At 34.6% G+C, this 22,733-nt stretch overlaps 1 protein-coding gene and 1 long non-coding RNA gene across 7 annotated transcripts in view; one reads left to right on the top strand and one right to left on the bottom strand.

Moving 5' to 3' along the window:
• The window catches only part of mettl15 (methyltransferase 15, mitochondrial 12S rRNA N4-cytidine), a 305,277-nt gene that overhangs the window by 73,773 nt on the left and 208,771 nt on the right, over positions 1-22,733 (bottom strand). For 3 of the 6 annotated variants that reach the window (XR_015494813.1, XM_087259617.1, XM_087259620.1), the window contains exon 6: positions 17,059-17,149. Coding sequence is in view for 5 of the 6 variants with exons in the window: in XM_087259617.1 (XP_087115743.1) it covers positions 17,103-17,149 (47 nt within the window). In the remaining variant the exon portion in view is untranslated. Of the gene's footprint in view, positions 1-5,991; positions 10,224-15,055; positions 17,150-22,733 lie in introns of those variants that run through there. The other 3 variants (XM_087259618.1, XM_087259619.1, XM_087259615.1) reach the window with 3 other exon arrangements.
• Positions 1-22,733, top strand: part of LOC141375386 (uncharacterized) — an 85,574-nt gene that overhangs the window by 58,703 nt on the left and 4,138 nt on the right. The window lies entirely within an intron of this gene.

Raw genomic sequence — 22,733 nt, 5'->3', positions numbered from 1 at the left:
TCATTATCCAAGTTGCCTTTGAACCATCATTATGAACAACATTTTTTCAGCCAACTATGAGTTTGAGCACAGCACTCAAAATTGAGAACTGGAGAATGGAGGACAGTCTGGCTGAAAATTGTGTTATTGTTGTGTTTTGTGTTCTTCTAAATTATCTTTCTGGTATGTTTACATTTTGTAAGGCTTTAATTAATGTGCCAGGTTTCATACCGCATACATTTATCAAATCAACAAACACTTTTGTCACTTTTCATTTAATGCCACAGATTGGTTTGTCTAGCTAAAGAGGATGCTATCATACCAAATTACAGAAGTGAGCTTCTTTTAAGTCCCATGTAAAGTCGGCAAATTATGTATTTATGCATTTACTCACTCAATTTCCTGCCAAGCATAACTGACATGCTGCAGGCAGTGAAATTATAATTATCTTCTTGTTGTTTTGAATCTTTGCATGGAAACATGGACTTCACATACTGTACAAGCAAACAATACTGAGAATTATACTGAAAAACAGAAATGTACTCCCGGTGCTGCTTTTCGTCTTCATGAATAAAATAGCTTCTCATGATATTCAGAGTATTTACAGGAATCAGAGTAAAATTCAATACCTTTTAGGACCTTTTTAAAGACTCTTTCCATACATTTTAAGGCCTTATACCCACTTACCCACTTTAGGTTTCAACCGGAAACACTAGCAGTACATTTACTAAATATTAATGTAAGAAGATCATACAAAACTAAAACACTATTCATATACTGGTTAACAATCTATTACATTGAACTAATTCAGCAGGTTGGCACCTATAGAGCTGCAAAAATAATGGTGTTGCCTTGGTTACTGCAGTAAACAAAGCAGCATGATGTCAAATCAAATAGGATTGTATTGATTTCATAAACCACACAGCACCCCAATATTCGTAGATTTAATTCAGGCAAACTTTAGCATACAACCATACATTGCATAATCAAAAATTATATAAAATTCAATACCTTGCAATATAGCATTTGAGATTTTTAAATACTTTTTAAGGGCCTTAAATTTCTCTACATTGATTTATCAACTTTTAATACATTTTAAGACCCTGCGGACACCCTAACATTGCTCAGCAGACTGCAGACTGGATGCACATACAAGCAGACTGGATGTAAAACATGTATCTGCAACCAGAAACTATTGCAATAGCAAATTAAAAACATGCTCTTAAAGCAGAAAAAATACTGTGCATCAATGTGTTTAGTTGCTTTCCTGACAAGCATGACTAGCAGCAAGTAACTTCTACTTGACTTTTTCTTGTTATTTTGAACATTTATATTACATTTTGTGACCAATAGATCTATGTAATGTAGCTATTAATACAAAATACAGCTGGGGCATGGGTAAAGGGAAGCTACTGAACTCATTTACAGACTAGATGTACTAACCAAGTTTAAAAACAGCCTCATTTATCAAGGTTATATTAAACTGATCAAAAGTACAGAACTTTAAGCATATAAATATTTGATTGTGGAGAAATACAATTCTTTTAAGTCAGTTAATTTAGTTCCCATATTCTTAATAGTAACAATTTCAACAAGGCTACATATGTAGTTGAATGCCTTGAATGAAAGTCTAAAAATATCCAAAACTGTGGTCAAGATGATGTTCCAACAACATACTTCAAATAGAGAATGAAATCTCAGTGCAATCATAAACTGTGTGTGTGTGTGTGTGTGTGTATATATTATAAATATATATTGCATGTGGTTAACTTTAGCTAATGTGCATGCTCTTGCTAGAGTAAACACACAAGCCATTGTTTTATTATTTTTATCAGCAAAGGCCCGTTCACACCAAGAAGAATGTACGGTGTGATAAACATTTTAATTTGAATGAACGGCTGTTAACGCATCTGTTCAGACCAACATGAACATTTGCTTGCTGCCAGTGTGACAGAATTTTTGCGTGGAGAGGTGTCTAATGTCTTTCCCACCGCACTGTGAAGAAACACCACAGCAAATACATCAATCATGTGACAAAACGTTTGACATTCTTTCTTCTCTGTGGCAAGCAGGAATAACGAATAGAAGGTTGCACATTGTTTTTGAGTAAGCTTTTTCATAAACGCCACCTACGGTGACAGAGGGAATTAGCATTTTTACTTAACCTGTTTTTGTGAAATTATCTGAACAAAATAAATCACATGTGGAAATACAATCAGAACTATAAGCCCCCAATCCCCCACCCCAATTATTAGCCCACCTTGTATATTTTCCCCCAATTTCTGTTTAACGGTAAGCAGATTTTTTTCAACATATTTCTAAGCATAATAGTTTTATTAACTCATTTCTAATAACTGATTTCTTTTAACTTTGCCATGATGACAGTAAACATTATTTGACTAGATATTTTTAAAGATACTAGTATTTACCTTAAAGTGCAATTTAAATGCTTTACTAGGTTAAATAGGTTAGCAAGTTAGAGTAATTGGGAAAATCATTGTATAATGATGGTTTGTTCTGAAGACTTTTAAAAAAAAAAGGTTGGGGGGGGTAGGGGGGGGGGCTTATCACAGTAGGGCTAATCATTTTCGACTTCAACTGTATATATGTTTAAACCAAACAGTCAGTTAAGTGAGGTGTCACACAAATCGGCTTCAGAGTCCAAGCGCCATATCAAACTGTATGGGGAGACTTATCAAATGGTAAAATTGTATGATGGTATAAATTGTTCAAATATTGGTGTCTGCGATCCAGAGACTGTTGTGTACACCATAATTTTATATAAAATCCACTTTAATCTGTGATATCACTAAAAAGTGGTCATAACCGTATATTTTCTCAATTCAAATGAGTAGCGGCTTAGACCCGGAGACAGTATTCTATACGTCACCGATACGCCATGACTTAACTAGCGGATAAAAGTTGTGTAAACAGCTTTGAGTTCGAAAACTACTCTTTTTAAATACACGATTGGCTCTTTTAACTATTTAGAACTATAGACACCATTTTTAATGTTCAAATTTCTCCCATTCATGTAGTTAAAAAGTTTTCAAAGTAACCTATGATTGTGTCAAAACGAGCACACATATTAGGCCTGCTCGATTAATCATTTTTAAACCAAAATCGTGATTTGAAAAGGTGTGATTTTCGAATCGTAAAAGCTGCGATTATTCGATTATTACTGTGGTGAGGGAGGCGAGCATGAGAAATTAAAACTAGATTAATAAAGTTCGTCGAGACAAACTTTAGGCTGGCTTGAGAAAGTCTGTTGGAAATAGTTTATTTAGTTTAAACAGTTTTCAAAAGTATGAAAAGATGACAGACAGACAGACAGACAGACAGACAGACAGACAGACAGGTAGGTAGGTAGATAGATAGATAGATAGATAGATAGATAGATAGATAGATAGATAGATAGATAGATAGATAGATAGATAGATAGATAGATAGATAGATAGATAGATAGATAGATAGATAGATAGATAGATAGATAGATAGATAGATAGCAGTTTGAAAAGGATAGATAGATCACAGGTCACATAGTTAGATCTAATGTTAAGTCAATGACAGTCTTTTGCAATTTAAGTCTTTGGGACAGTTGCTAGGGTACAGTATCTAGTAGTTAGGGGTGTGGCTAGAAAGTTAAAAGCTCATCAGTTATTGGCAGTTTGGTAGTCTGAGTTAGATGAGCTCAGCCATTATTCTGTATGACAGTCTGATGCAGAGTTCTGAGATCACAAAGTTTGATCCCATGTTAAGTCAATGAGAGTATTTTGAATGGAAGTCTATGGGACAGTTTCTAGGGTCAAAAAGGGGTTGATAGGGTGTGGCCAAAAAGTTAAAAGCTCAACAGTTATTGGCAGTTAGGTAGTCTGAGTTAAATGAGCCCAGTTAGAAGTCTGTGTGGCAGTCTGACGCAGAGTTATGAGGTCACAAAGTTTGGTCCAATGTTAAGTCTATGGGATTTTTCCGACAGTCCCGGGACGTTTTTCCAAAAACCGAAAGTCGGATCAGTCGGAAAAGATATAGCACACCGAGTCAGAATAATTTGGAGGTCTGGTATGAGTTTGGTGGTCATAGCTCGAAAGCTCTAGGAGGAGATAGATTTTGAATTTTAGTCTCAGAAAAAGAATAAAAAATAATAAATAAAAAAAATAAGTTTAAATAGGATTTCAGTAGTCTGTCTTGTTTCTCAAGCCAGCCTAACTATCCAACTAATGTTTTTTAAAAAGCTGACAACTGTTACAGCAGAACTTATGAGCCCCAATTTCAGTACTATGGAGATTTAATGAAAGCTGAAAACTCCATATCTGCTCTCTCTTTCTCTTAATTTAATTGAATAATTGCTTTATTGGTTTGACAAATGTTACAAATGTATTGCCAAACCATTTTAAAGTTTACATTAAAGACAAAAGAGCATATGTGTATAATAAAAACACAGTAAACATAGAAAATAGTAGTAATAAAAGAGATATTCATATAATAAATAAACAAAAATATAAATGATATACCATATTATCCAATATATCACATTATTATTCAATATATGAAATATTATTCAATATTATATGATTCATATATATATATATATATATATATATATATATATATATATATATATATATATATATATATATATATATATATATATATATATATATATATATATATATATATATATATAAAATAGTAATAGATCAGAATAATAGAATAGATCTCTCTCTCTGTCTCTCTCTCTCTCACTCTCTCTCTCTCTCTATCTGTGTATGTGCGCTCACACATACACACACACGCACGCACACACACACACACACACACACAAGCGTGTTACTCTGCTGCACGAGTTTTCTCCACTGCATATATCGTGAATTAGCTGTGATAATCGTTCATTATAGACTGTAACCACAGCCATTTATTTGTATTCGCATCACTCATCTGTGAATAACAGCAGAGCCGCGCTAACCATTAGTCAATCGCAGCCTTTTCTGTTGAGTGCGGGAACACAATAGCCGCATTTCCACTATCAGGCCAGTGCGAGCCAGGGCTTATATCGGGCCAGGCCGGGCCAATCGCCCGGGAGGTTGAGCAGTGAGGCCGAAATCATGTCGCGTTTCCACTGTGGGGCTAGTAGCTCGCAGCGCGTCACGCAAACCCCGCCCCCAGAACATCCCCCGAATCGAACGTCACTCAAACCGCCCACTTCAGCGAGAATCATGCAGATAAAGCACACCATCACATCATCATGAAACTATTAAAATTAGGACAACCAAAACAAACAAATGACACGTTACTGTACAGCAGTACAACGCATGTCTATACGCACATGCCTGTGTGTTTTCATTGATCATATTCATTTACTCGCCGACCGACTGGCATCGAAATCCAGTGGTCTTGCCACCAACGGAGGGACCCGGAGCGCAGGGAGCGCACATATTCATAATATAACACCACATATATAAAATTCTCCGTTAATAACTCGATATAAAATGTTTTTTATAACATCCTCTAGACAGAATCTGTCCAACATTCATCCCAAATGCTCCGGAGAGAACTGAAACATGATTATTTTCCCTCTATAGGCTTTATGACACTTAACAGGTGATTCCCTTTATTTAAAGAAGTTGCTTATTATATCTTAAGTAAAGGAAAGTGTTCAGTGTTTCAGCACATAAGAGCAGCACGTAATAAAATATAGCCTATATTTCGTTGCGCTCAGCAGCTATGCACTAATAAAGCTCTTTATGTATTTAAAATGTCCTTTTTTAATTTTACCACGTCATATAAAAACAAACACACTTGTTTGAGGACACAGAGCACATTTTGAACTTGCAGTTTTCCCCGTCAAAAAAGTGCTGCGCGGCTGCAGACAGAAAAAAAGGTCGCCTAGTTTCTGCGTTCACTCACCCCGAAAATGCTCTGTTTGCATGATTTGATTAATTTCATCGTATCCAAATACTTTATAAATAATATTTAAAACATTTTCCGGTGTTTATTTATTTTTATTTTTTTTTAGAAAATATCTAAAATCTTTTTTTCAAAGAGGCTTTTGAAAAATGAAAGTTTAATATAAATTTGAAACAGTTTGATATAGTACCTAATTGTTATAGCTATAGCTTTTGTTAGTTTTATATTGGTTTATTTATTTAATGTGATTTTATTATAGGCCTATCTAATATTTGTAATTCTTTAAATTATTTCAATATAGGGCTATTTTATCTAGATATGACACTATTGTTTTGAGCCTACAAAAGTGGACATGAAATTTGTAAAGTTTAATGTCCTACTGTTGTATTCATATTATCTCCAAAATAAATTAAAACAATAAAAATAAAAGAAAAAAAGCCGCTCGCGGCATCAACAGAGCTATGAATGGAGCGCTTTTTTCGGTCTCACACACATACACAGGCATCTAAACGCGCGAAAACACACACAGTATTAAACTTGACAAAACCTCTTGAAAACCTTTACTGTCTGCTGTCTTTAATATGGTGTAAAGATTATTATGCGTTATTGAAACATCAAAGATGCAGCAAAGAAAGATCATTTTATGCAACAGCCTTACACTTAAAAGAGAAACTTAAGGGCGATCATATGCAAAAAAAACCCCAGACTATAATTTGTTCCAGATGTTTTCTTTCCCTTATTTATTTATTTGTTTGGCGCATGTACTCGAGTGCGATCGGAAAACTGTGCCCGCCTCTCCTTTCACTCCGCCCCGAAGCCCCGGCTGGCCCTCCTTGGCCCAAGGTATTCGGCGGGCCGAAAAAGGCTGGCCGTTGGCCCCGAGAAAGCCCCGCTTTGGCCCGATTAGGCCCCGGAAGTGACAGTGGAAACGCCACTGGCCTTGGCTCGCCCTGGCTCGCTCGCTTTAGGCGCGATAGTGGAAACGCGGCTAATGACCAATCACAGGTGTTTAAAAACTCCCTCGACAACACTCAATAAGCAAGTGGCATAATATTTACATTAGTTTATTTGCTATAAATGCTAATGTTGTTCAGTGCATGTACTTGAGTTTTGTTTGATACGTTCAAAAAGAGTGTTTTCTTTGAGCAGGTAAAATCAAAGGTACAGTTTATTTATTTGACTGCTGTATTAAAGAACAAAATTGTATTACAAATAGTATATAAATATAAATAAATCTACAAATTATATAAAAAGTTGAAGTCAGAATTATTAGCCCACATTTGATTTTTATTCTGTTAAATATTTCCCCAATGATGTTTAACAGAGCAAGAGAAGTTTCACAGTATGACTGATCATATTTATAAAGTCTCATTTGTTTTATTTCGGATAGAATAAATGCAGTTTTTAATTTTTTAAAAATAGTTTTAAGGTCAAAAGTACTAGCTCTTTAGGTTATTTGTTTTATTTAGTTGAATTTAAAATACTGTAGTTATTTTCTAAATTTGTCATGACAACTGTTAACTTTATAGGATAAATGGTTTTAAATAAACAGAAGCATAGTGTAGCATACTTTACGATTCTGCTTGGTCTTTCTTTGGTGCTTTTAAAACCATCACATCAAATCTGTGGCTCTATTGTGAAATTATAGTGAATCACATTTTAAAATTGCAATTGCAATTTTGATCAGAGAAATCACAATAATTTTTTCTCCAATTCGTGTAACCCTAACACATATTTCATGACAGCAACTTCTACTGTCATAAAATCCCCAATATGTCCTCTGCTACATCCCTTCTGCCCAGAGAGAACTGCTTATTAACAGAGTTAATCCCTCTAACCTTTATCTGCAATGATACTCCTGATTCATTCAGCACACTACCAGTTAATAATTGTCTGGGAGAAGTTCAAGTCTCATGCTCATTCCAAGTAATCAGATACCATTTTAAGCCTGTGATATTGGTTTGGGTTTTTGCGCTGTCCTCGACATGTGATTAACACCAGAAACGTATTTCTTTGGTGGAGTGATGAGACAGAATCCTTTGTGAATGTGACTCAGCATGCACCATGACTTGGGAAGCGGATGTCACATTGTTTCCCATGGTTACCTCGCTAGTTCTACCAGAGGTGATGCTATCATTCCAGCCAACTTTTAGATCTGGACAATTCATTTAAAGAATATGCACAGTCCTCCTGTGGTCAGCATTTGCTTTTCAGTGACTGCCTTACGAATGTAATTTATATTTGTTATGCCACTGAATTGGGACAAAACATTTGATTTGACTTACAGTAGTATATCTTTGATGATACAGATACACTATGACATGTAAACACTACAGCAAGTGAGTTGTGAGGACATCTTATTTACCTCATGCAATGCAGAAGTGCACTTGTTTTTGCAATTGCTGTTCAGTTACCTATGGAATAAATGACTAAAATGAATAATAAATGGCAGAAAACCGTCAAACTACTTGCTCAACAAACAAATGTGTTTATCACTATACATAAAAGTACAATAATATAATAAGAAAACAGCAGTTTGCAACATCAAGCATTATAATAAGCTGTTTTTAACTTCTAAAAATCAATGGAAGTTAATGCGACTGGAAGTCTCGAGGCAAAAAATTCCAATCAATGAATGAAAAATATGGTCAAAAGTACTTAATCCTTTTCTGTAAACATGCATTTAGGTAATTTACAGGATAACTGAATTGTACAGTCACCCGGAAGTGAAAGTTACCTCATTTATTGTCCCTAATGTGGTTTCAAAGCTTTATGAATTTCAATCTTCTGTCAAACATATTTTGGAGAATGCTGGTTGCTGGCCCCCTTTGACTTCATAATAGAAAAAACAATTACTATGAAGGTCATTGGGTGCTAGTACCAGCATTCTTCAAAATATCTTCTTTTGTGTTCAACAAGAAAGAATGAAAATCACATTCAATTAACTTTGTAGAGATCGTACACAGGATTTGCCGTTATCATTGCAAATCTGTGGAAATACTATCAATAGTTATCAGAACATTCTCCAAACTAGCTAAAGTTTTTTTCAGTACTTTTAAATGTAAATAATGTGTTAGAACTTTAGGCAAACAGTGTTGATTGACGGTGCACAAAAAAAGTCAGTAAATTGTCTTTTTTTTCCTGTATTTTGTGATTCATGTTTTTTTTTTATCATTTCTTTTTGATTTCAAATTGCATTATTGAAGCTTGTTCTTTCTTTCAACAACTTTTAACCTTGAAAAGTGACTGCAATTAACATTTAATAGTTTAAAGTGATGTGTTGTATGTGTTGGTCTATATATTATGCTACAAAAACCTTGTTGCAACTGCCATTGCACTTTCTGCTATTATTGTACTGACCTATTTCTCTACATATTTTTTCTTACACATTATATTATTTTATAACTACTGAAATGTCAACAAAAGTCACTTTGTTAAACGGCAGAGTTGAATTTCCAACGTCAAAAGTCGACAGAGCAGAGGTCAACAACCCATAATGCAATTCACAACTGTAAATAAACAGAAAACACAAAATTCGGAAACTGATCATGAACAGGTTTTTTTTTACAGTGTGGCTTGGTAAAAATGTTAGACCATTATGAGTCTTTAGTCACTGAAATATGTCTTATCAAAAAGAGTGTTAATAACATGCAATATCCCTATAGTTACCACTGTGTCCCCCATCACATTTTAGAACAGTGCATGATGTTCCATACACACGCAAACTATAATTTGGTGGATTTTGTTCTTCACTTAAATGCATTTGTCCTTCCTGGAATGTTACATTGTGACACACACAAGTACCTAAAATGTATGTGTCCTTCAGAATGGTGAACTCACAATAGTTTACCCCTCAGCTACATGAATACTTGTCTGTTTCACTGTAGGCTATGTCTAATCTTTAAAACAGTTGAACATATATGCACATTTAGTGCTGAGACTTGATTGATGGTTACAGAAGCTGACTTCTGAACTGTTAGTCTTATAGTTAACTTATTAAATCAGGACATACAAAAATGATAGATGAACACAGTCACATCAAACCCAAGTTTTGTATAACAGCAAGACACAATGCAGCAAACTTTAGCTGATGAAAACATCGCAGTGGCTGAACGAAAACTTGTTTTTTGGGAAAACTCAGAAGACCCAGTTTTTAATAAGGAAGTACTTTAATTGAGTGTGTCTCCTGCCCCTTTTAAATCAGGAGGTGGTGTAGACCATAATTAGCGAGGAGGGTCACAAAAGATGACAACATTAGCCTTTTCAGATCCACAGAGAAAAAGCCTGCTCTTCTGGTAATAGCCCTTAGCAGTTCAGGGTTCAGAGGAAATAGTGGCAGGCTTGAAAATAAATAAAAATAAAGTGTGAATTCCATGAAACAGCTAACAGCACTGTACACTAAATGATATAATGTACTCTAGCCTACTCTGTGCACCTAGACTTCACTGCAAGAGAGGTAATTATTATTTGCATTAATTTTATAGTAAGATATAAAAGTCATGGATTCAAAACAAAATAATAATTTAAACAAACTAAGCCCTGGCACTTCTATTAAACTAATGGTCCACTTAAAACTGAATGCTACCTATTGGTGGATTAATTTTGTGATATATATATATATATATATATATATATATATATATATATATATATATATATATATATATATATATATATATATATATATATATTATATATATATATATATATATATATATATATATATATATATATATATATATATATATATATATATATATATATATATATATATATATATATATTTGTTTGTTTATTTATTTATTATTTGGGGGGGAAATGAAATATTGCCAAATAATAACTCTCTTAATAAATACAAAGCAATAGCCTTGTGTGAATGATGCATGAAACTCAATCTAAATGACTTTAAAAAGCGGACAGCCTTTTGTTTCAGTGAATTTGCATTTAATAATGGCAATATGTTAAACTATCCCTGCAATTCCTGATAGTGTATTTCTGCCACTAGGTGTCACAACTGAGTCATTACAAAGTGTACTGTTTACAACGTGTTCTGGTAGCATTGAACCTTTGTGAGGATCAACGGTCCTGTTTGAATTTGCTTTAGCAGACGTAACATTATTCTAAGTTTTTTGTTAGAGACAGAGAAGGTGAACAACACATCCACCCATCAAACTTAGTTAATATGACTAAGATTGATCAATGGACCCAGTCAAACCAGGGGCCAAAGTTCACTAGAGGGTTAAAGGGTCAGAAAATATTTGCGTGTGTGTCTGTATTAAGCCTGGAGGCACTATAAACACATCAACAACATTTTAAAGTAATTACAGTTAGGTCATTTATACACACCCAAAATTAAAATATTAAAATCAATTACACTCAAATTGCTTAAACGTGTGAAATGCTAAACAAACACACAAAATTATGTATATTTTAAAGAATGTGGCTAACTTTAGAGTTGTAGTTGTTTTTTTTTCAATAGCATGAAAAACAGCATTATGTAAGTAATTTTAGGGTCAGTAAACAATTTTAATTTTTTGTAGTGAACAAATATTTTCACTACAAAAAGAAATAAAAAACACATTGACGATCTTAATTGACTTTTAGATTGTACAGATTTTACCAGCTATACAACAATTAGGCCTGCTAGAGATATATGCCCCACTAAGGACAGCTGATGGTTGCCTCTGTGCAAATACAACAAGAATAGTAAAAACTGAAACAACTGTTGTGGACACAAATACAGATAATATTTATATTTATAATTTTTGTTCTTGGTGCGCACAGGATTTGCAAGACGCCTTTAAATATTTATTGTTTACAATAAATAAAAGCTGGTTTTAATGATGTAAGTCACTAATTCATTAAGTAGATTCATTCTAAATGAGTCGGCCATTTTGAACATTTGATTAAATGAATGATTCAATCTGTAACTCATTAAGACCATGTCATATATATAAATCCAACATCCACTATCAGAAACATCCCAAAAATAATGATGTATAACTTTTGGCCAATTTCACAAATACTTACCTTATACATTGCTTTGGATGTCAAACCATATGGTTGCTATTACATTAAAGCTAGCATACAGTACGGTTTAAAATTGTTAATTTTATTTATATTGTTCATTATAAATCTGTACTGATTTTGCTTTACATTTCTTCTTAATATGATTGATTTCTTGTCAAAATGTAAAAATAAAGGTGGGGAAAGGAAAATATTTTTGCACACCAGTGCACCTTACGTTTTCACTCAGCAAAACTTGTATACAGTGCATCCGGATAGTATTCATAGCGCTTCACTTTTCCACATTTTTTTTTCAATTCTGCACACAATACCCCATAATGACAATGTCATTTTTTTATTGTTGCAAATTTATTAAAAATAAAAAGCCTGAAAAATCACATGTACATAAGTATTCACAGCCTTTACCGTGAAGCTCTAATTTGACCTCAGTACATTCTGTTTTCACTGATCATTCTTAAGATGTTTCAGCAACTTAATTGGAGTTCACCTGTGGTAAATTCAGTTGATTGGACATGATTTGACCTGTCTATATAAGGTCCCAGGGTTAAAAGTGCTTGTCAAAGTACAAACCAAGCATGAAGGCAAAGGAATTGTCTGTAGACCTCCAAAACAGGATTGTCTCAAGGCACAAGGCTGAAGATGATAACAGAAAATTTTCTGCTCTCTGAAAGTTCCAATGAGCACTGTGGACTCCTTCATCCTTAAGTGGAAGATGTTTGGAACCACCACGACTCTTCCTAGAGCTGGCCAACCATCTAAGCTGAGTGATCGGGGGTGAAGGACCTTAGACAGGGAGGGGATCAATAACCTGATGGTCACTCTGTCTGAGCTCCAGCATTTCTCTGTGGAGAGAGGAGAACTTTACAGAAGGACAACCATCTTCGCAGCAATCCACCAATCAGGCCTGTATGGTAGTGTGGCCAGACGACAGAAGCCACTCCATAGTAAAGGCCCGCCTGGAATTTGCCAAAAGGCATCTAAAACTAAATTCTCTGGAATACAATGTACCTCTTTGGAGTGAATGTCAGGCATTACGTTTGGAGAAAACCAAGCACCGCTCATCACCAGGCTAATACCATCCATAGATTAAAGCATAGTGGTGGCAGGATCATGCTGTGGGGATGTTTTTCAGCAGCAGAAAGTAAAAGACTAGTCAGGATAAAGGGAAAGATGAATGCAGCAATGTACAGAGGCATCCTGAATGAAAACCTGCTTATAGTGCTCTTGACTTCAGACTGGGGCAACGGTTAATCTTCCAGAAGGACAATGACCCAAAGCACACCGCCAAAATATCAATAGAGTGGCTTCACAACAACTTTGTGAATGTCCTTGAGTGGCCCAGCCAGAGCCCAGACCTAAATACCATTGAACATCTCTGGAGAGATCTGAAAACGGCTGTACACCGTCACGTCCCATCCAACCTGATAGAGCTTGAGAGGTACAGCAAGGAGGAATGGGCAAACATTTCCAAAGACAGGTGTGCCAAGCTTGTGGAACCGACAGAATATTGAGCAAGGGCTGTGAATAGTTATGTACAAGTGATTTTTCAGGTTTTTTATTTTTAATAAATTTGCAACAATTTAAAAAAAAAACCTTTTTCACATTGTCATTATGGGGTATTGTGTGTAGACGTTTGAAAAAACAAATCAATTTAATCCATTTTGTAATAAGGCTGTAACATAAAAAACGGAAAAAGTGAAGAGCTATGAATACTTTCCGAATGCACTGTACATTTCATTGCTGTCAGCATTTCGCCTAACGCAGTACAAAACTTTGTCTGTCTGGCCCATTGAACAGGTTTGATTTAGGCTTGTTAATTAAGATGCATCATACTCATTATAATGAGAACAAGCCTCAACATGATTCCAAAGCTAGGTGTAATGTGTTGACGTCAAGCGCAGCCCCTAAACGACAGAAATAGACTCACCATTAAGTGTGTTCTCACATTAGACACAACGAGATGGAAACAAGATGCTCTCTTTCAGACCACCACACTTCGCTTAAAGGTATATGAGGTATTTCAGGAGCTCCGGCAGCAATACACAAAAAAACACACCATTCGTTCCAAAAAACTCTTCTCATTATATAACTCACTTGCTGTGCTCTTAACACAAACCTTGGCCTGAGGGTCAGCTTTTCATAAATCTCATTATTTCTAAAAAAAAAAAAAAAAAAGAGAGAGAGAGAGATAGAAAATGGTGCACAGACTGTGTTTTGCAGCAATATGAAGGCACGGGTGCAAGAAAAGAGGAAAGCCGAAGTGACAAAACAACCAGACATATATAAACATTGTTTGATGATTTAATCAGCATGTCGTTTTCCAGTTTACCGAATATAACTCACACCATTTCCAAAGGTAAACAAAGGTGTAGCTGGCGTTCGTGCTGACATCCCATCTGTGTGTCCTAACATCCTATTTCTGTCCTGTTTTGTAATGGATAATCTTCTCACCCATCCATTCAGTCATGATTTTCACCACACACATTTTGCTGAGTGTTTAATGCACGGATTAATGGACGTGTGTAACACAGCTACCATTAGACAAATTTAGAATCACAGGAAATTCCCAACCTAATCGCAGTGATAAAAGTTAATCCATGCTTGAAATATGATTAAAGGCTGAGATGATTCACCGGTCAGTTAAACCGAGAGGCAAGGTGGAACAGACCACCCACACAACAGTTGAGTAGGATTACAATCGGGTCTTCACGAGGTAAATCAAATAAAAGCACTTCATACATTTATAGCAATGCTACATTCATTCTAAAAATAGCCATTTATGAGGCATATATCGTTCCCACACATTTTAATAGCCGCACTTTGTGCAAGGCCTGTGGTGTGTTTACCAAAACAAGTTCAATCGCAAGCAGCTGGGTGGGTGAACAGATGGATTTGAAACCTTCCACCTTGAGACATGTGAGTGCGGACACCGCATCATCTTTATCTGGAGATTAAAGAGTCAAAATGAACTTCTAATGCAATCTTTCCCCTGACATTTATTCCAATGTAACAGCATTAGCCTGGGCTGATCTCTGTGATTATGACATAATATTAAATCGCTCTCTGTGAAGAAGCTGCAAAGTTTCTCATACCTGCAATGTTATTAAAGGGATATTGGGAATTGCCACAATATTCATTGTTGATTAATGAGTATTTTTTGCTTTATTGTGTTTGTTTCGAAACATCCTAAATGTGAGAAATGGAAATAGTTGACTGTTAAAGTTGACGTATCATAGAAATATTTGAATGCAAGACACTGGAAAAATGCATGCAAGCAACCTTTAAATTCATACTAACATGAAAATAAATTATTTTTATGGTTCTTTTTAGACATTCTGTTGACTACAAGTACATTCCCTCTTGGTAGGAACCAGACTGTTGTAGAAATTTTGACTTGAAAGACTGTTGGGCTACTGTTTTGGCCGCAACACGCACCGTACAACAGAACTTCAAATCAGCGTGCTCCGCCCTCTCTCTTTCTTTTTTCTCTCTATAGCACCAAAGTCTCAGCTTTGAACTTGCACTGACAGCTAGAACATTCATTCAATCTTTTATTCATTTTTTTGTCGGCTCAGTCCTTTTATAAATCCGGGGTCGCCACAGCGGAATGAACCGCCAACTTATCCAGCAAGTTTTTACGCAGGGGATGCCCTTCCAGCCGCAACCCTTTTCGGGGAAAACAACTAGAACATATTCACACTAATTTAATAACATCTTTGTTTATAGGCAAGGCAAGTTTACTTACATAGCACATTTCATTTACAGTGGCAATTCAAAATGCTTTACATAAACGTGAATAAAAGAGACAAGTATAAAAAAATAAAAACAAATATTAAAAATGATTAAAAACAGGTTAAATGTGTTAAAACAGGTAATAAAAGAATGAAAAAGAAAAGAAAGACATAATAGTGTGATCTGTTGGACGTAGCACCGTGGTCATTCAGTAAAGGCACAGCTAACAGATGTGTTTTCAGTCTTGATTTGAATGTAATCTAATGTTGGAGCACATCTGACCATTTCTGGAAGCTGACTGAAGCAGCGAGGGGTGCATACCTGTCAACCCTCCCGTTTTTTCCCGTATTTTACAGTTCTATCCTGCTATCATCCCGTGAAGGTATTTTCCCAAATTTCTCCCATATTTTCAGTGTTTCACTGAAAAGTGGCAAGAAACATTAAAGAGCCGACCCTCCCTATACGCAACCCATACCGCCGAACCACCAGGAGCCGCCCCTTGCTCTTAAATGTGAGTCTGGACTGTGCTTTTGCTTTGTTTAGGCATGAAAACACTTTGAAATAAATATAAAATTGGCGCGATTCCCCTTCCTTTTCATTACAGGTGCCTTCACCCCTTATATGCAATCCTCAAAAGTCATAAAATGGTGCATGACTGTCAGCTGACGTGCTTCATAGTGATAAATAGACACTGTTTCCCAAACGGGTTCTGTAAACGCGATTTGAAGCGGAGCGAGCGGAGGTTGTCCCTTATTATGGAGAATCCCTTATTGTGGTGGGCTTATCCCTTATTTTCACATCTCAATGTTGACAGGTATGATGGCGTATAACACTTTATTTTGATTATCTTCAGAAAATTATACTGACTAAAAATTGCACAAATAGATTCAATTAACCTAATGGTTTTTACAAATTCTTTTTGCTGTACAAAAAACTCAAGAATTGTGTTGTTTCAGCTCATTTTAAGTAAGTAGTTTACACAAGCTGCAAAAATGTTTTGTGTGAAACTTTGTCAGTACATGTTAACTTATTCTACTAATCCAACCTTAACTAAAGGCTTTACAAATACTATAATAAGAGTTTGGGTAAGTTAATATGACAGCAATATATTAAGCAATATATTAAGAACAAAGGTCACACTTTACAATAAGGTTCAAAAACGATTAAAAACCGAACAGTGAAATTCAAAAATAAAACTGCATTTTGTGTAAGTCATTTGTGGCCTGAACTACTGTGGCACTATTACAACTTTTAAGTGGTGCCATAGAATGCATTTATACACTATGATTAAATTGTATTCTGATATCTGTTTAGAAGTCATGTGGCTAAGGTAAGTGCAAAATTTCTATGGAAATGGTTTTACAAGCTCATGTATATCCCAAGAAATTGACCCTAGAATGAAAGATGCGATTTTACCTTATTTGGAAGGGTTGAAGGGTGAATATGAATCAGCTGTGCTCTCATGCTGCTCTCACTCTCGTCTCTGGCTCATACAGCGTCATGTACTCTGAAATACACATATGCAAAATAATTATATTAAGGTTGTCAAAACAATATTACAGCAAACTGTGCAGATTCCTTGTCAAATAAGAATGATTTCAACTAAACTGTGGAACAATTTCACATTTGAAGTGAGTGAAATATCTGTCGGCAACTAAAGCTGCTTCTCCATTACTGCTAGCGAGTTATCTGTTGTTATTAAAACATGTGACTATTTCTAAAATTATACCCAACAAAAAAGGACAGACTGAAAGTATTTTGTGGGTTTAATATAAACAAATTTTAAAGTTTATTCGTGTCATTTCATTCCAGGAAAAAAAAAACAGAAAGAGCTAAGTGACATACATGATGCATAAACCATTTAGACTCAATACTCTACATATGTCTGTTGCCTCATTGCAAACTTACATGTGTCTGTTGTCTTATTCCAAAATTAAGTGGCAAACTTCCCAAAATGCATGTTAAAGTACCACAAGACACTCCTTATGCCTCTTCGGGGTGGCACTGAATCAATCCCCAATCAATTTCCCAAATTTTGAGCTGTAAACAGATGACATAAGTGTGGCTATGCATGGCTACCTGCTTCCTACTGTCCCTTAAAGTATGTGTAGTTTTCAAAATAAAAGTCCCATATACATCTGAAATATAAAAAGATGTTATACTTAAAAATACATATAATTGCTGGGGCGTGCATATTAATGACACTACAAGGAACTTCACAGTCTGTGTTGTGTTACAAAATTTACATGACAATGAAGAAACAATAGTGCTTGAGACTTGTGGTCTGTCATTACCATGTTCTGAAATCTTATTAGTCAGCTATGCCTAGGTCCATCCAGATTTTCATTCGATGTCACCTTTAAAACTGCAAAATGGTTTTAGCAGCTTGACATGGTTTTTTTTCTGCCAGTGGTTTTTTACCACTGGCAGATGGAAGAGTTTAGGACACAAAAACAATACATTTTTCTGTGTATGTGTCAGTAAATTGAATATGTTTGATTATAAGGAAAACACAGTGCTAATCAGTAGGCCTCTCACTAGGCATGGGCCGGTGTAGGATTCTGTCGGTATGATAACATTGAATAAAACTATCACGGTTTGACGGTATTGCGATTACTGCTCTAAAATACATTCTTTTTAAATGTCTGGGTAAAAAATTAAAACTTTTTTCCTACTTCAACACAATATCTTTTATTTTGAGAAAAATTTTAAATATTTTGGAATAGTTAACATGTCAGGCTAAATAATTAAAATCATTCATTGACTTCTGCTGTCTTCATTAGATTTATTGCCTAAAACACAGATTTATTTACAATTGAAAACGGCATCTTTGGGTATTTTTTCTGCTGTTGACCTAAAAAAACAAACATAAAAACATAAACTAAAATCTGTACACATGACGGTTTTAAAACCTTGACTTTTCCAAACCACGGTATACCTTCAAAACGGTTATTGTCCCATGCCTACCTGTCACGATAAGGAAGTTTTGCTGAGTGATATAGTTTCACAGAAATTGTTGCGATAAGCAATATTATTGTCATTTTTAGACCATTTTATGCCACTGATTATATAATGATTATAACAGCATAATGCAAATAGCCATAAACAAATAAAATACTTATTATTCTTAAGGTTATTTATATTTTAACATTTGATGTTAGAAAGATACATTATACACACTATTAAATATTCTATTAGACAAATGTTCAATAATAAACTTTGTCACTGGTGAGGAAGATCGTAAATGTCATTGTTAAATGACTTTAATGTTATTTGTGAATTTGTAAATATATGTTGCAATGCCAAAAACAATATTGAGGTCATCTCCAAGTATTAAACGTTAAGTCAATATATTGATTATTTTGACAAACCTACTTATCAGTGCAGGAAAATATCACTGTAATATAACTGTAAATAATGCTGTTGGTATTATAGCACAATTTATCTGTGAAATCAGGTATTGACACTCAGTTACCAAAGGTTTTAAGTGTCCAAACAAACAAAGCATCTTATTCTCAAAGGACAAAAGCAGAGCACAGCAGAAGTGCCTTTAGTCACCCATTGCTACCCGTTTTTAGAGGATCACTGGCATTTTGGCTATATAAAAACACTTTGGTGGAGACACAATAATAATGTCTTTTATACTCTTCAATGTGTCTTGTTCATAATTGGGTTTTTCTGATTGATATAAAGTTATTGGAGAACAGATATAGGTTTACACTTCTCCATATGCCCAGCCAAAAACATAAAGCTTTTTTTTCAGCTATAATATAAGTGATGAATATGTAATCATCTCACAAAACGGTGATTTTGAAAACAGCTTAAAGTGTAAACATAGCAATTGGCTGATTAAATGTTATATGACTCCTGATATTTCCTGCTAATGAGCTGCTATGGTGGTGCATTCATTTGTAAGCTAACAGGAAAGCGGAACAAAAAACAACTGGAGGAAACATAGAATGCTGTACATTCAATTTTTTGCCTTGTTAGTTCCAGGATGACACCCTGCCTGCTCCCCACAGGCAGACACGGCTGCTGCTTTCTCAATTTATAATCTGAATGAAAATCTAAAAATACCCACAGCATTTTATGAATGAAACACTAAAAATATAACTCACATCCATCCCTCTTTCACACCCTCTCTCTGTCACCCCTCCCTCCCTTTCTCTCTCTCTCTCTCACTTCCTCTTTTCCCCAGTGCTGAAGTGTCTCAGAATCAGATGGATGATACCACGTGCACACACTGCTAGGCGTATTAATGTCCTGTGCTGAGCCTCCAAATGTCAGTATACATTATCACCTGATCTATAAAGAAAAAAAAAAAAGAAACCCTGAGACCTTGATTTGAGTATTAGCACCGCTGGCCTGGGTTTGCTGAAAATTTGTGAGTTTCTGTTGTCAACCTTCGCATTTGCTGTTCATGCTCAGATTCTCAATGGAGAACAAATCACACACCCCGATCCCACCTCCCCAGACTGTGAATGAACAGTGCTGATCGTGCACACTCAACTAGTCCCGTTAATAACAATGGATTGTGGCCCAATCTGAAGATTAATCATGAGGACTAAACATCTTATTATTACTTTATTTAAATTTTAAATTTGCCATAGAAAATAAACAAGCTTTTATTGCATTTTTTATTGTATTGCAATTCTTAGCTGTTCTTTTCAGTCTGCAATGCTTCTTAATATATATATATATATATATATATATATATATATATATATATATATATATATATATATATATATATATATATATATATTTTTTTTTTTTTTTTTTTTAAATTAGTATATTATACGTTTTAATTTCTAAAGGCCCATACATACAGTACCAATAACTCAACGATAAAGTCATTCTGAATTAGGGCTGCACAATATATCGTTTCAATATCGCAATGTGTGTCTGCAATTCTAGGTTATTCAAGCTATTATATGCGCACAGTTGAGAATACATGAGATTTGTGGAGTCATTGCCAAGTATAACCAAAATAGAGAGAAGCGTTATAATTTGCATGCATTTTAAGTTCTAAGTTCTAAGCATTTGGGCACAAAAAAGTACATTTGTAACTTTAAAATTAATTTTATTCTTTCCATATATTCTATTTATAGTATTTTGAAATACTTTTAATGAAACTCAAAGTTAAGTTAATGATATAAATGTATGTGCCTCTTGATAAAATCACATGCTCAACTGTAGTTTCAATCAGTTGAATGGTTGGAATGTCCGGTTGCAGAAATATTGTGCTGAAAATGATTTGATTATATGATCAATAGGTTTCTACCAAACAAACTCTTTAGACCCATGATTAAAGACAATGCTTCATCATCTGTTTGTATGCCTGTATATAAATAGGCCTCAAAGGACTGCCCTTTGAGCAACCAGAATGGAACCTCTTGTAGTCCTTTTGTTCCCTTGCTTCAAGAACATTAAAATCTCAGAAAATAAATCTTTCTGAGTCTTGGAATAATGTAAATACAAAATAATTTGATCCTGACAGTAACTTCAATGAAGAATAATTTACTGAATTAATACAATGAAGACTATACAGGTTCTGTATCTAAATACTGTTTGACTTTCCGTAAAACCATAAAGCACTGTTTATTTTACTGTTTTCATGGCTCTATTGTAATTATTTTGCTTGCAATTTGATTATTATTTTTATACATTATTTATACTCTTACAAAATCACCCTGATCAATCCAAATTAATGATTCCTTTACAAATACAGTTAATCAAGGTATATGGTGAAATTGTATTCATTCAATGTTTCACGCTGGTGGAATGATCTTCCTAATCCCACACAAACTGCAGATTTACTGGTATCCTTCAAACGACAACTAAAAACAACTATATATTATAGGTGGGCATGGATTCATTTTTTAAATCTAGATTTATCTAGATTAATCTCGGAATTATTCTGCACTTAAATGGCTCATTTGAATTCTGCCGAAGACTTCAGAATATGTGTGCTACCCAAATAATAAGTCTTTTTAAAACGGGTTTTTTTAAGCCAGATGGCGCATTAGACCAGGGGATCATCTCCTGTTTCCAAAATGCATCACAAACTGCTTGAGAAACTGTTCTATGATAATTGGTGATGAAAATAAGCGATGTTCAATAAGATGTACTTGTGTTTACTAACTGTTTATTCAGTTAAACATTAATTTTGAACTGTAGACCTACATAAGCTCGAAACAGTGATTTTTGATCACCTTAATCTGACTAAAGTCATAACTGAACTAAACAGAAATGGAATTAAGACATGTGGAGTATGCATATATTAGTAGCATTATAGAAATAAACACCGCAATCAAACTATTACTGTCATGTAGGACTTTTCGCCATATTTTGTGACAAGATCCACATATGCGGCTGTCAGTAAAGGATCGCACACACACACAAACACATCGCAAAATGCGGAAGTTTTTTTCTTTCCCAGTTTATCACGGCGTCATGAACGAAATGTTCATGAGATAAAGTGAAACTGCTAAACTGCAGTTAAAGTCAGGCAACCTGCTGATTTGATTCAGAAAGGCACTTTTTTTTGTCATACGGCTCACCGGTCAGATGTACAAAAAATAAAATATCAAGGAGAAAGTCACCATCTTGCGTAAAATAGACCCAGCTCCCAAACCAACTTTGAGAATAGATTAACGGCGATATTTTTTTTTATCATCGTGCGATAAGAGTTATCGCCGATTTGTGTGTTTTAAAAAAATAATTATAATTCTAAAATAATAATAATAATCTTTATATAAATATTTGTTATTAGCCAAACAATTTAAGTTTCATTTGATTCTTTATCAGTATAAAGGTTTAGCAGTTTAATAGTGACTTAAGTAATATTTAATAGGTTCATACTTTGTACCTCAATGTCGGGACAGATCCACACATCGCTGCTAGATGGTGCCACTAACTCAGTTAGGTCTCTTGTTTCTACAGAATATAACTTTACCTGTAATTTAGTCAATTCTTTATTCCAACATGATAAATAAACTACTAGTCAGTCAAAAATTTTAACTGTAAAAATATTAAGTTCAGTTAAATTGCGTAGCCTTTAACATTCCACACTGAAAAAAAAATATCCT

The sequence above is a fragment of the Danio rerio genome, chromosome 7, assembly GCF_052040795.2.
Source record: "Danio rerio strain M-AB ecotype USA chromosome 7, GRCz13ab, whole genome shotgun sequence".
In the NCBI taxonomy this organism is placed as follows: Eukaryota; Metazoa; Chordata; class Actinopteri; order Cypriniformes; family Danionidae; genus Danio; species Danio rerio.
This window is presented reverse-complemented; position numbering and strand designations above follow the sequence as displayed.